This window comes from Podarcis vaucheri (genome assembly GCF_965113315.1).
Source record: "Podarcis vaucheri genome assembly, chromosome: 12".
In the NCBI taxonomy this organism is placed as follows: Eukaryota; Metazoa; Chordata; class Lepidosauria; order Squamata; family Lacertidae; genus Podarcis; species Podarcis vaucheri.
This window is the reverse complement of record NC_138750.1, coordinates 53,576,979-53,591,137: the sequence shown is the minus strand read 5'-3', so window position 1 is coordinate 53,591,137 and position 14,159 is coordinate 53,576,979. Positions and strand designations below refer to the sequence as shown.

The following is a 14,159-nucleotide window of genomic DNA, read 5'->3' as shown; positions in this document are numbered from 1 at the left end:
CACAGTATCAATCCTAAAGTCGCAGGAGAGGCAGGGGCACTGGGAGTGGGAAGCAAGAGAAGGAGAACGATCCCCCCCCCTCTCTCTCTCTCACACACACACAGTATCAATCCTAAAGTCGCAGGAGAACGAAGGGGCTGGGAGTGGGAAGCAAGAGAAGGAGAACGATCCCCCCCCTCTCTCTCTCACACACACACAGTATCAATCCTAAAGTCGCAGGAGAGGCAGGGGCACTGGGAGTGGGAAGCAAGAGAAGGAGAACGATCCCCCCCCCTCTCTCTCACACACACACAGTATCAATCCTAAAGTCGCAGGAGAGGCAGGGGCACTGGGAGTGGGAAGCAAGAGAAGGAGAACGATCCCCCCCCTCTCTCACACACACACAGTATCAATCCTAAAGTCGCAGGAGAGCGCAGGGGCGCTGGGAGAGTGAACAGGAAGGAGGAGGAGGAGGAGAACGATAGCTCAAGCACACACACACACACACACACACACACACACACACACAGCCCCTACAGTGGCTGATCCAAAATCGGACAGCAAAAAACTGCAGGCAGGGACATAGAGCACGGGGTTGTTTTAAAGCAACCAACCCCGATCCAACCCCGATCTGCTTCTCTCCCTCCTCCCGGCTAGGCTGGCTGAAAAGCTTTGCTGCTACTTAGCAGCTCACTGGAGAAGAGAGAGGGACATAGAGCACGGGGTTGTTTTAAAGCAACCAACCCCGATCCAACCCTGATCTGCTTCTCTCCCTCCTCCCCGGCTCGGCTTGCTGACAGGAGCCGCTTACACCCGCTTTGCAGTTTCAAAGAGAGCCATGGACTGCTCACAACTGCAGCGGATTCCCCTGCCATCTGCAGGCATTCGCTCCATAACACGCACAGACATTTCCCCTTACTTTCCAGGAGGAAAAAACTGCGTGTTATAGAGCGAAAAATACGGTAGTTCCTTTAATGTTCTTTCAATTGGCTTTCCAATGGCTTTCAATTGGCTGCAGGAGCTTCCTGCATTCAGTTGGAAGCCACAGAAGTTCGGCTTCCCAAAAACGTTTGCAAACTGGAACACTCACTTCCGGGTTTGCGGCGTTTGGGAGCCAAAATGTACAAGTACCAAGGTGTACGAGTACCAAGGTATGACTGTATTCAAATAAGATAAAAACCAACATTAGTAGCCTCAGGAAATGGAGCTTGATCAAAAGGCACCACAGTACAGTAATTTATTGTTGTTGTTATTATTAAAATTTGTATATTGCCTTTCATCCATAGATCTCATGGTGGTTCACAACATAAAATTAGATTATTAAAACCACAAAATACTTAATAAAAATAAGAAACACCTTTGTTCCTCTTAATACAGTACTGAAAACCCACTGAATAATCAGTATCTGCCTACTTGCACCACTCTATCACATAACGTAACTCAAATTCTCAAATTTCCTATTCTCATGTGGCCACACAGGAAAATAAAGGGACAAAAGTCCACACTTGAAAAATGTCCAATTAATCTTTATCCAAGTGCAGTTATTGTATTTAAATGCATCAAACACCTTCAAGATATTTACATTTCCTACACTGTGAAGCACTGCCATCAGGTTAACTGCTATGGCAATTTTCCAAATGACTGATGGATAGCTGAATTTCTATTGAGAGTCAAGATGTGTATGTACTTTTCGGGACAACTCACTCCATTACTGGTATAGTTGCGACCGAAGTGTAATCAGATAAATGGCAAATAGAGTGTGTGCGTTTTAATACTCAGAATTAATTTATATGTTTGTAATGAAGCAGGTTTAGGCTTGCAACAAGAAGGAAATGATGCTGCTAGAGTAGACAATTCTGGGCTAGATGGAAAGAAAATTGGCTCTGATATAAGGCAGCTTCCAATGTTATTAAAATATAGGATTTGTATTTTGTTTTATTAAATCCACACACAAATTTCCAGGAGCATTTTAATCTGCTGCATCAATATCTTACAACACTGATAACACCCACTTAAGTTGGTTGATACATGACAACATTTAGCAAACATGCTTTTCCACTCCTGCTCCACCTACATACTATGTCATCCATCTCAAATACAGCAGTTGACAGCACAGCCTAATGCTACAAAATAGAATGATGCTGCAAAGAGTGTAGTCCCAGACTCTCTCAAGGCAAATCCAAAAAAAGTAGTATAAACACCAACAACTGGGAAAGACTGGCCTGCAAGCGCTCCAATTGGAGAACAGCCTTTACCAAAGGTGTCATGGACTTTGAAGATTGCTCAAACTCAGGATGAAAGGGAGAAATGTGCTAAGAGAAAGGCACGTTTGAGAAACCATCACTGTGATCAACTCCCGCCCTTAAACCTATGTCCCCACTGTGGAAGTATATGTGGAATTGGCCTCCACAGTCACTTACGGACTCAGTGTTAAGACTGTGTTCATGGAAGACAAACTTACTTGGCTACACGTGATCGCCAAAGAATAAGTCCCAGCATTTTCTGTGCTGTTTGTTCAGATCCCAGCCCTTCCCCCACCACTGACTCAGCATCTGCCTGTTTCTCTTTCTAACCTGGTTTTTGCTTCAACACCAACAGAGGCAATGGAGCTTGCAGATTCCACAGACACTGAGCGCTGAAGAACTGGCGTTAGCTTCTTGTCACCATGCACTTCAGTTTGGGCATCCTCCTCTGCAGATTGTTCCTTGATTTCTGATTGACAAAAGAGAGTAAGCTGATTAAAGATCATACTTTTAAGTGTTAGGAGAATCTGGCACAGCATTGTCCTATGCACATAATCTGTTTTTCTGTTTGTATTCAAAAACATCGCAGTTACAACATCCAAGTGGAAACATATGCTAACCTCTGTATTTATTGATACAGTCATACCTTGTGTTACGTTTGCTTCACGTTGCGGCTTTTCAGGTTACGAACGCTGTGCGCACACACGCAGAAGCGCTCTATCGCGCTTCGCACACACACAGTAGCGGCACTCTACCTACAGACTTTTCGGGGTGCAAATGGCACCCCGAAACGGATCACATTCGTAAGTAGAGGTACCACTGTACTTTAATTCTGACTAGGCCTATAACAATGTTTAATTTTTTTAATCATTTATAATGACAGTTATAAAAACCGAAATGTCACCATTTACTTATGACTAATACTGACAAGGGCCACAAAATTAATAAACTAGACACATAGAGATATTGTTTCAAAAGCATAAAAAACTACTTCGAAATAATTTTGCCTGCAACTTTAATTTAAGTGTTACAAAAGAAAGCTAAATTCAGATTTAACATTTCTATGTCCACAAGTTCTTCTAAAGTTAGTTTTGGTACTGAAACACAAATAGTGATAAATCAACTTTTAATTTAATTATCCTTATTTCATCAATATCCCAAATTTGCTGCTGAACTTTTACAGGTTGAAGGGCTTCATGTTAAAGTTTCACACCACAATTTTTGTGATATTTTAAATTTTACATATCAAATTATTTGAATTGTAGTGATAAGTGCATAGGGACTATTATAGTTCCATCTTTCATTAAATCATCTCCCCCCCCCCACTATTGGGTATATGCAAATGAAGTGAGGAAATAATTAACAGATTGAATAACATGCAATAGACCACAGCATTCAGGTCTTTTCCTCCGTAGGATTACTGCTGTCTGCAACAACAGCAAGCCTAGGCACACTGCAGGACTAAGTCTAATTAGTGAAAAGCAAAATCAAATTGGAATACAGTACACAGATAAACTACAGATTGCTATAAAGCACTGCAGCTAATAACATGATATAATTTAAAATTCAACATACACATGTTATAAAGCATAGGATATAATATGACATTTCAGAGGAGGGAGAAGGAAACCAACTGCCATATTACTGATAACAACTGCAGTAAAGCATAGAGGAAAACGGTTAGTTTAAACTGATCCAAAAACATGTTTCAAACTGCTGAAAGGCATAACATTACTAGGTATATGTAACCTTTGGTGTTAAACTATTTATTTGATGGCAGTTAATTAAAATAAATTTATGTCCTGTGTGATTACAATAGCACCTTTCCAGAAAAGGTTTCAGATTAGGTCTTCTACAACCAAATAAATAAACCAGAGGAGCATGTTAACAAAAATAAAGTGTAATATATTTACTAGTCCTCAAGTAAGCAAAGGAAATATGCAAATCCTATAGTAAGAAAACATCTTCCTATGATGCAATCTAAATAATTCTGGTCCAGTGGCAAGGCTTTGTTGATTGACCTGAATGTTATGTGTCTTAGGAGGATGAAAGCCGTCTGAGACTCATGAGAAATCAATTCAAAGTCATCCCAGAAATGAGGCTGAAGAGCTCCACTTAAGACATAAACACAATACTAGAAACTACAGTCAGGCAGCATACAATATGGTTGAAGGACAACCACAGGAAACTCAATGAAATTTCATTGAGATATTCCATGGAAAAAATTGACAACCCCTTGAATGGCTCAATGATCACACAAGACGTCCATCTGTTACAGCGACTGACTTGATGTTCAAGTCTTTAGTTTAGTTTTTAGAAGATTGATTTTTTATCTGATTAGCGTGAAGGCTATGGTATACAAAGCAATGGAAGTTAGCCAATGGCGGGTGACAGCTCATGGAAGGCAAATCATCACCATTCTGAAGATTTCACTATAGTTGTATTGAACACATCCAGTCAACAATATTTCCTACCTCATAAACCTATTGAGAGGAAGCAAATTTTTGTTTCTTTTTCTCCACTCTGCATCTACCTAAACCCTAACTTTCTGCAACCAGCTAAAACTGCTCCAGAGGACCTACCCTCCTCAAGAGCAGATATAGAAGGGTCTTCATGGCAATGTAGGAAGCAGGGATCACTAAAAATTACCTCCCTCCCCATTCCACCAGTGAATTCCCTCTGTCAGCTGACGTCACCACTGGAATACTACTCAATATCAGAAAAAAACAGGTTTATTTTATAGTTGAGTATGAGACTAATAAGAATACAACTGGTTAAGACAATACTCTATTGGCCATTGTCATATACTTATCAGATATATGGTTTTACCTCTTTCAACTAATTTTATATTATCTGTATTCAGACACTGAAACAGGGTATTTATATGCTGTGGGGGGATGATTAAATGATTTGGGTTGACAAAATAGACCATTCATTGTAGTGAAGAATACAGATAGATGCTGTAAATGGAATTACTTTAATCTTGATGGATTTATCATAAGGTGCTTTCCTATAACATTCAAAGGCAACACTAATCTGATGCATAAGATGTTCTCAGTTTACAGATCTTGTTAGTTATAACAGAGTCTCAAAAAATATAGAGGAGACCAACAGGAAGGATTAATGACCATAAAGAAGAGTTAAGTGGTTTATGAGGATTTGAAGAGAAAGGCAAGGATTAAAGGATTAAATTATAAAATTCAATTTCTATTGAATTTGCAACAGCCAATTCTTCAAATAGAATTTTGTTGAAAATATCCACAGATAAACTTTAAAAGTAAAAACTACTTTACTTTTTCTTGCCTCTGTTTCGTAAACAGCTTCAAATAGCTAGCATAAGCATTTTAATGTAGTCTCAAGAGAACCAAACCTTTAAATAACTTCAAAAGCTTTTAATTGGAAGGATCTTTATGAGCAATCAGTTTTAACTACTGTGTTACACCAGACTGATATTTCCTAGGGAAAAAAATCTAACTTTATTTTGAAAACTTTCAGCCTACTTCTGAAGATTGTTACTGAGCTACTCTTATACATGCTGCCTGATGAGGAACAGGATCTTTCTGCAGCAGTGCCTGGAACTGGAAGTCATTGCCTTGGGAGGTTCCACAAGCCTCCTCACTTAGAAAAGCAAGTCAATCAGACATCTATAAAGAAACATGGAAGCAACATTCTAAGACTTATTAGACAGACATGGAGGAGCTGCTGTTGCTAAGGTCATCATCATTTAGAAGCAAAGAGACAGTGGCCTTGGCTTTTGCCTATATTGAAGTATCTTCCTATATTCTGTTCTGCACAAGCACACTGTCCAATGTAGGATTGCACTGAAGGACCATTTTTATTTTTATTTTAAATCAGTACCCAGGATGCTGGAGGTGGAGGAGACTGAAAATTGAATTACATCTGTAGTCAGGTACAAATAACCTGTCCTTTCTTTGATTTTCTAATTTTCCACTTTGGTTTTAAGCCATTTAAAAATATTCCATGTCTGTTTTCTTCAATCTTTTGTGCTCTTTTACCATAGAGATAAGTGTACTGAATATGCTTTTACTATTACTTTCAGCAACTGCTAGCCCACTGAATTTAACCCTTCAATAAATTCATGCTTCTCAAACTACACTTTTCTTTAAAAAAACAACCCCTTTTTTAAAAAAAGGATACATTTTCTACTTGCATTTTCTATATCTGTTTTCCCTTACATATGGATATATGCTAGGAAAACAGCCCATATTCCCAAAATTTATGAAAGCATTGCTACTACATGTGCCTTTACCAGTTTCCACAGTGTTTTCTGTTTCTGCTGCCTCCAAACCATCCATGCTGTCTTCATCCTCCACTGCAGGTTTTCCTCTACTTCGAGGCCTGTGAAATATAAGCGATTGTTTATAATATAGAATAAAAAATAATACAAAACTACAAAGAAAATCACCTGAATGGTTAAATATTAAATTAGCAGATATTTATAAATGTTAAAAGCCAAATATCTATTTCTAATAGTACTGATAGATAGAATATGCTACGAGGAGAAAGGCTGTACCACTCAGTCCATCTGCTCATACCTGGTCATTGCATTTTCTATTACAATTGAAAGTTTCAGATCAAAAATACATAGGCTGGGTCCAAAGAACTACCGTACTTTAGGAATGCTGAAAGTGTTTGGTTCATAGAGTCAATATCCTTTCTCTCTCTCTTTGTTTAAACTATAGTCACATCCCTTTTATCAAAGACTGTTTTTGAATGTCTCCTTTGTTTCAAAAGTACCAGTAGTTTGCCATCTGAGAGAGAAGGAAGCAGTTGCTCATGAAACATTACGTCCAAAGCACACTTGCAAGCAACTAACTAGCAGTGCACTTCTTCAGATAATATTATTTGGAAGTTTACAAGAGAACTGCAAAATTTAAATCAATAAATAGATCACACAACTTTTGAATTGACTAAAAATGTGCTGAGATTAGTTGAGCAGCAGTTTTTTGAAAAATATTTTAAATGCAATTAATAATATAGTATCATTTAAAAAATGATTCCATTCCCCCTTCTCTCTCATATACAGGAGGGTTGCCTGATGCAAAATTATGCCTGTTATAATACAACATACACATCAGATCATCTTTCCTCAGGCATATTAAAACTCAAAATTTATAGTCAATAAAAAAACTACTCAGCAAGTGGGCAGAGGTGATAGTAATCTTAAAAGAACTCCTACCCAACTAACTGGCCACAAAAGAATATTTCAGTGTAACATTCAATAATCCTATTTCTTCATAAAACAATACCACACTCTTAAATATATATATATATATTTGGAAATAATTTTAATCAAACACCACACCACAAATAATGGGTTCTGACGAAGCATGCCATCATCTTTGAAAATGTAACCCAATATATCATCACAACAGAAGAATCTGATGAGATACTGGTTTTGCAGCACACAATAGGAAACTGGATTAACATTACATGAGAATTTAAAAACTGTGCAGTTAAATCTCCACACAAATTACCCAGATATTTCAGATATAATCTAGGATGACAGAATTTCCAAAATTATGATAATCTGGCTGTCAAAAGAATCACACTAAACAAAAAACAGCAGAAGGGTGGTGCTAGCCACAGTGAAAAAGAATTTTTAAAAGGAGTAGTAAAGTAGCTGTCGGAATTAAGAAAGGAGGGTGATGTGAGAGACAAGAAAAGGAGTTGGAAACATGTCAGTTTTATTTTATTGGGTCATATACTAACAGGAGCTGAAGTTTAAAATGCTGCCAGGTCAGGTTCACAACTTTTCAGATTTACAACACACTACACAGCTATGTAAAAGTACCAGTAATAAAAAGAATAAAACTGAACTCTATGAAATTTTTGTGATTGCCATAATTATGCTCAAGAGAATGTACACAATCAACCCATGGAAGTAGCACACTTAAGAAACTGAATTTAATTATACCATATTAGATATACACTACGAGTTTCTTTTCTTTGCACATGTAAGCTTCTGTCCCCGCATTTGCATACATGATTGCTTTCTCTTCTTTTAGTATCAATATTATATTGTGTTTCTACTCAAATAAACTTTTGGGTTATATTTTATTTCTGAGGGTATAATTCTACATGGACAAAGACAAAAGAAAATTAATGTAAGCAGGTGAAAAATTATTTCATGCTCATCCCACTTGAACAAGGAGTACACCCTAGAAATAGCAACATTTATGAAAGCCTGTTTTGCTCTTATTGTATGGGAAGGGTAGTCAAGTGTGGTCTAATAGCTAAAATCTTCAAAAAGTAATGTAGAGGAGAGGTTACATATTGCTTCTAATCACAGCATCTGCATCTATGCATACTGGTTTTACTAGAGTATGGAGGCATAACTATCAAAATGGTACTTTTAAAGCACATCTAATACCAAATTACTTCAAAATTTTCACCTCCTATAGAAAACCTTTAGGCAATTAGATTAAAATATTTCCCTTCTGTTTATTTCACAGGTTATGTAAACTTTTGTATTTACATCCTACAGTGCATATATTAGTATGCAAAGAACGGCACACACACACATATACACACGCAGACCTTTTAAATGTGCCATACTGATGATTTCTCAACTGTGTCCCCCTCCCCCAAACACATTTCAAGCAATGCATTTAACATTAGCAAAATCACAGGTTTGAACTAATTGAATATAATTACTTCTTTTCAATAGAGAACATACCCACATCTGGTGTTTTCATGCAATTTTCTTCTTTTGCATTTACTGTACTACAAAAGACCTTCCAACTACTGCACAGGTTTAAAATAGCTCCATTGGGGGGAAATTACAAAATAGAAGTTGGAAGAATATATTTATACTTTAATTTAATTGGGTTTTAGTACAAAAAGCAATCTGAATAAATAGTATACGGTTCTACAATATAAAGCAATACAAGGGTTTTTTTTTAGTTTTTTTAGAAAGGGGGAGGCATTAAAAAGTTGCTCTGAAAGCTGGAATCAGAATTATGTTCAACATGTAGAAATATTGTTTATTTATTATAAGCGCACTTTGGCTGTTCTGCTGTGCTCTCAGAGAAGTTTATAAATAAAAGCATAAAATATACCAAAATCAGGAAAACAAATAACAGGAGGAAGTTAAAACTAGTATAAAAAGGAGATGCAGAAGATTTCATGCTAAAAATCCGAATCTCTTAAGCTTTGACGGCCTGTGCAGATAAAAGCAGTTTTTACCTGTCACTTAAGTGAGAGATAGGGTACTGTCAGGAAAGCCTCTCTGGACAGTTCTTAAGATGCTGCTACTACACATAGCTCACCCTGTTTGTTTCTTGCTGAAGCAACATCAGAGCTCTACATTCTTATAGCCCTATTACCAGTCTAAGTCCCGCCCTATCTCACCCCAGGACAGACACAGAAACCTGTAGGGCCTCCATGAATGAAGTTCCTCACTCTTCAAATTAGGCCAAGGATATGCTGGGGCAAATTGCTGTCATTTGTTATGGCGGCCATAAAATCCTCACAAAGCAGCCTTGGCAACATCCTGGGGGTCCTCAACACTAGCCCAGAGATAACCTCTGTCAGCTCCAGGCAGGAAGACTGCTGAAGAGTGTGGTGAGTGGTAAATCAACAAGAGTCCCTAATCTGTCTTACTGTCCAACACCAAGTAGAAACATTCAGAATTGGCTCCCGGGCAGGAAGTCTGGAAAGGAGACTTTAGATTATTGCAGTGTTGGGTTGCGTTAAGAATTCAGGCAGACGCAACCAAGGCAAATAGACACCTTCCAACCATCCACCCAACTTTCAGCAATTCAGGCCAGGCGGCTCCTTCTGATTTGTGTAATATTATGAGCCAACCTTTCATTCGGCAACAGTACCACATGGGCTGATGGCTTGTTAACATGGCAACTATGGTCACAAAGGATGGGGGAGAAACCAGAAAGAGGAACAACCACTAAATTTTTGACCAACACTCATTTAAATGACACATCCATACCCACCACCACATCTTCCCCAGCCTATAATGACCTCAATAGGGGTTATATAAAAAGCAAGCACCTTACAGGATTGTTCATTACAATGTTAAGGAACATACCACAACAATCTCGTAGTTAAACTGGGCTTATAATATCGCTATTAATCAAATATAAACGATAGGCCAAATTCATCAAGAAAACTGAATTTAACAACTTGCATACATTATTAGAAACTAAGCACATGCTGCAATTCATTCTGTTCCTGCGAATCATGGAAATAGGCAATGAGTTGTGTCTTGTCCCCAGCCCTAGATAGCCTACACAAACCCTTCTCCGTCATCTGTTATTTCACTAGGTGTTGCACATGGTTTTAAGCTTATTGCCATTGCCATAAGGCATTGAAACTCAGAATGCTGAATTCTGCACCTAACACCAACTTCTGAGTTTGTGCTCCACCTAAACTCCAAATATTATGGGGAGGGGGATTGCTAATATAAATTTACTTTTTGAATATACTTAACATTTTATGTTGCTCAGAGAATTAATGCCAATTCTTGTATTGCTATACATTTATATGTGACCATGACCAATTTAAGGTTGGCATATGTTGACATCTAAAGCCCTATATAACTTGGGACCTAGGTACCTGAGAAGACACCTCTGCTGATACCAATCTACTTGGGCCTTGAGATTGTTGGATGACGTGAAGATACACTGATCCAAGGCTGATCAAATTACATTGGCACCTGAGGCACACACACAAATACTACAAGTACCTCCACCCCTCCCTGACAGCCTAAATTTACATTACATATCTGTCAATATGCTACCCTTTCATAAATTCCAAAATCAGCTGCCTGAGGCATCTACTTCACACTGTCTAATGACAGGACTATCCCTGCTACTAAAATAACAAGAGTGCACCTGAAAGAAAGAAAACACACAGAACATTAGCTCATTTGAAAATGCAAACATAGTTCAGAAGGTGTTAGGTCAACAAAGTTTAGTCAAGCCATACATCCCTCCAGGAGGTGATATACAAAATCCTGAAAAACATTCCCAAGGGGGCCAGGGCACTGTCATAGTAACAAAGAAAAGGGAGAAACAGGTTCTTTTTTTAAAAAAGCTAACCGGACTCAAGCAAAAATTGGCACTTTTGAGAACTTATTTCTCTCACCTCTTATTCCATCTGAAAAATATGTAGCAATGCATATAGCAAATTTACCTGTAGCTATATAAAAATGTTGCCTCCTCTGGCGTGTTCTTTTTACATGCATTTTTTAAACCTGTGACTTGTTGGGCATTTGATTATGATGTTGCATACTTAGTAGGGGGTAGAGGATTAAAGGGTAAGAACTACTTCTCTAGTTACATGAATCTGCCTGCTTAATATAATAGTTATCAGCTTAAATTATTGTCCGGAAAGTCTATGGTTCAAGGCAACCCTTTCATAGTAACCACACAAGGAGGCCAGAACTAGGCAGCCTTACAGGATCACTGCAAGGATTACGAAGATTGTATATTATTGACCATGAGGGAAAAATGGAATAAAAATAAAAAGCTTACACAGAGTAGTGCAGTTGATAAAAGTGATGGACTGGCGAGACCAAGGTTCAGATCTCCCCAATCAGCCATGAAACCTGTTGGATGGCCCTGGGCATGTCAGCTTAATCTGTCCCTCAGGGCTGTTGGGATGACTCTAACAAACTTCTGAACCGAACACTGCGCTCTTTAGAACTGGATTTTAAAAGCGGTAAATAAATTTGAGTTTCGTCTTGAATGAAGGGAAAAGGCAATTAATATGACACCCTTTGTATTCTCTTGCTAAGCTTCCTCTGTCAGGGATAGAATGAGTTAAAGGTATATCTACTGGGCTTGCTCCTAAAGCACATGACAAATAAGACAATCTTCATTAATTTCCTTAAATTGCCTCTGAACTATTATATTTATTAAACCACACAGAAGCTGCTTGTAGCTCATAACATTAAACTATAGTCTCTTGAAGCTTCCTTCTAGGACCAACAGCTCTTTGGAGTTTTCAAGCTTGCATTATTTTCTTTCATTAACAAATCTGGCATAGCAAGAAAAAAAATTAGCTTGGTAAATGGTCCTGCTAAAATTGTAAAGTAAGGTGGCCCTTTCCATTGAAGTGCATAAGCAACTCCTTGTGGGCAAAGGAGTTTGATGCTTTTGAGATCCTGTGGCACTCAACCACAGTATATGTCTACAAATTTGCTATGAACATATTGTTATGAGATTGGAAGGGAGGATAGGCTGTATGTCTGAGCCCCCTTCTAATTCCTGGATCCAGCATGGATTCAATTCCTGGAATTGCCAGGCTGGCTTCCTGATGTGGTAATGACCCTCTAAGTATACAGTGGTACCTCGGGTTAAATACTTAATTCGTTTTAGAGGTCTGTTCTTAACCTGAAACTGTTCTTAACCTGAAGCACCACTTTAGCTAATGGGGCCTCCTGCTGCTGCATGATTTCTGTTCTCATCCTGAAGCAAAGTTCTTAACCTGAGGTAATATTTCTGGGTTAGCGGAGTCTGTAACCTGAAACGTATGTAACCTGAAGTGTATGTAACCCGAGGTACCACTGTACTTTGTCTTTCTAAGCAGTTAGAAAAACAAAGGTAACAAGGAAAGTGGCTCTGTGCCAGATACAAGGTGCAGGCTAAAGCCTGCAAGACAACCATGCCTGATCTCTGCTTCAATTCAAGGCTGTTGCTATGGGAGAAGGAAGGCTCTCTTGGGGTGTTAATACTGGGAACCCCTAAATTGTAGGCTCAGACTGTATGTATGTGTAAATAAACTATACTGTATATCATAAAGATACCACGGCCTCCACTGTCCTTCATGCCGAAGGGAACACAAACCCTGGGTTTATTCCTTAGCCATTTCTTCTCCTGAACATACCCCACAAGGCTGCAGAGGTTTAGATCAGAGTTTTCCTTCTCCTAGATGGGCTACCGTATTTTTCGCTCTATAACACGCACCTGACCATAACACGCACATCGTTTTTAGAGGAGGAAAACAAGGGAAAAAATATTCTGAATGAAACAGTGGACGTATCATTTTTGTGCTTCATGCTGTGGCCACAGACATGTGATCTGATGGTGAATTTGGGGTGACCCAATGCAAAAATCCTGAGAATCCCTGTGGATCCATGCTTTGTAACCACGTTTTTGCACCATTGCAGCCCCAGGCAACAGTGGGTGCGTGATTTTTTTGGGGGGGGGCAGGCTGTAGCCATGGACATGCTATGTGCTCTGATGGTGAATTTTGGCTGACCCAATGCAAAGATCCTGAGGATCCATGTGGACCCATACTTTTTAACCACGTTTTTGCACCATTGCAGCCCCAGGCAACAGTGGGTGTGTGATTTTTTTTGGGGGGACAGGCTGTAGTCATGGACATGCTATGTGCTCTGATGGGGAATTTTGGCTGACCCAATGCAAAGATCCTGAGGATCCATGTGGATCCATGCTTTGTGACCATGTTTTTGCACCATTGCAGCCCCAGGCAACAGTGGGTGCGTGATTTTTTTTGGGGGGGGGGCAGGCTGTAGCCATGGACATGCTGTGTGCTCTGATGGTGAATTTGGGCTGACCCAATGCAAAGATCCTGAGGATCCATGTGGATCCATGCTTTGTAACCACGTTTTTGCACCATTGCAGCCCCAGGCAACAGTGGGTGCGTGATTTTTTTTGGGGGGGGGCAGGCTGTAGCCATGGACATGCTGTGTGCTCTGATGGTGAATTTGGGGTGACCCAATGCAAAGATCCTGAGGATCCATGTGGATCCATGCTTTGTAACCACATTTTAAGTGGGGAGGGAAGGAAAAACACAGAAGGCTAAGAATGCAGGAGAGGGCTATAACGTGAGGAAAGGAAGGCAAAAGTTCCCCCCCACCCACCCACCCAAGCCAGCCAGCGTGTGCTCTCTCTCTCTCTCTCTCCCTCTTTAAATGGAAGAAAGCATATT

At 39.2% G+C, this 14,159-nt stretch overlaps 2 protein-coding genes across 4 annotated transcripts in view; one reads left to right on the top strand and one right to left on the bottom strand.

Annotated features, from left to right (window-relative positions):
- The window catches only part of GALNT11 (polypeptide N-acetylgalactosaminyltransferase 11), a 243,969-nt gene that overhangs the window by 135,569 nt on the left and 94,241 nt on the right, over positions 1 to 14,159 (top strand). The window lies entirely within an intron of this gene.
- KMT2C (lysine methyltransferase 2C) overlaps positions 1 to 14,159 on the bottom strand; it is a 143,986-nt gene that overhangs the window by 100,379 nt on the left and 29,448 nt on the right. For all 3 annotated transcript variants that reach the window (XM_082192087.1, XM_082192088.1, XM_082192089.1), the window contains exons 2-3: positions 6,493 to 6,581; positions 2,553 to 2,691 (exon numbers count right to left, since the gene is read on the bottom strand). In XM_082192087.1, the coding sequence (XP_082048213.1) occupies positions 2,553 to 2,691; positions 6,493 to 6,581 (228 nt within the window). The remainder of the gene's footprint in view (positions 1 to 2,552; positions 2,692 to 6,492; positions 6,582 to 14,159) is intronic.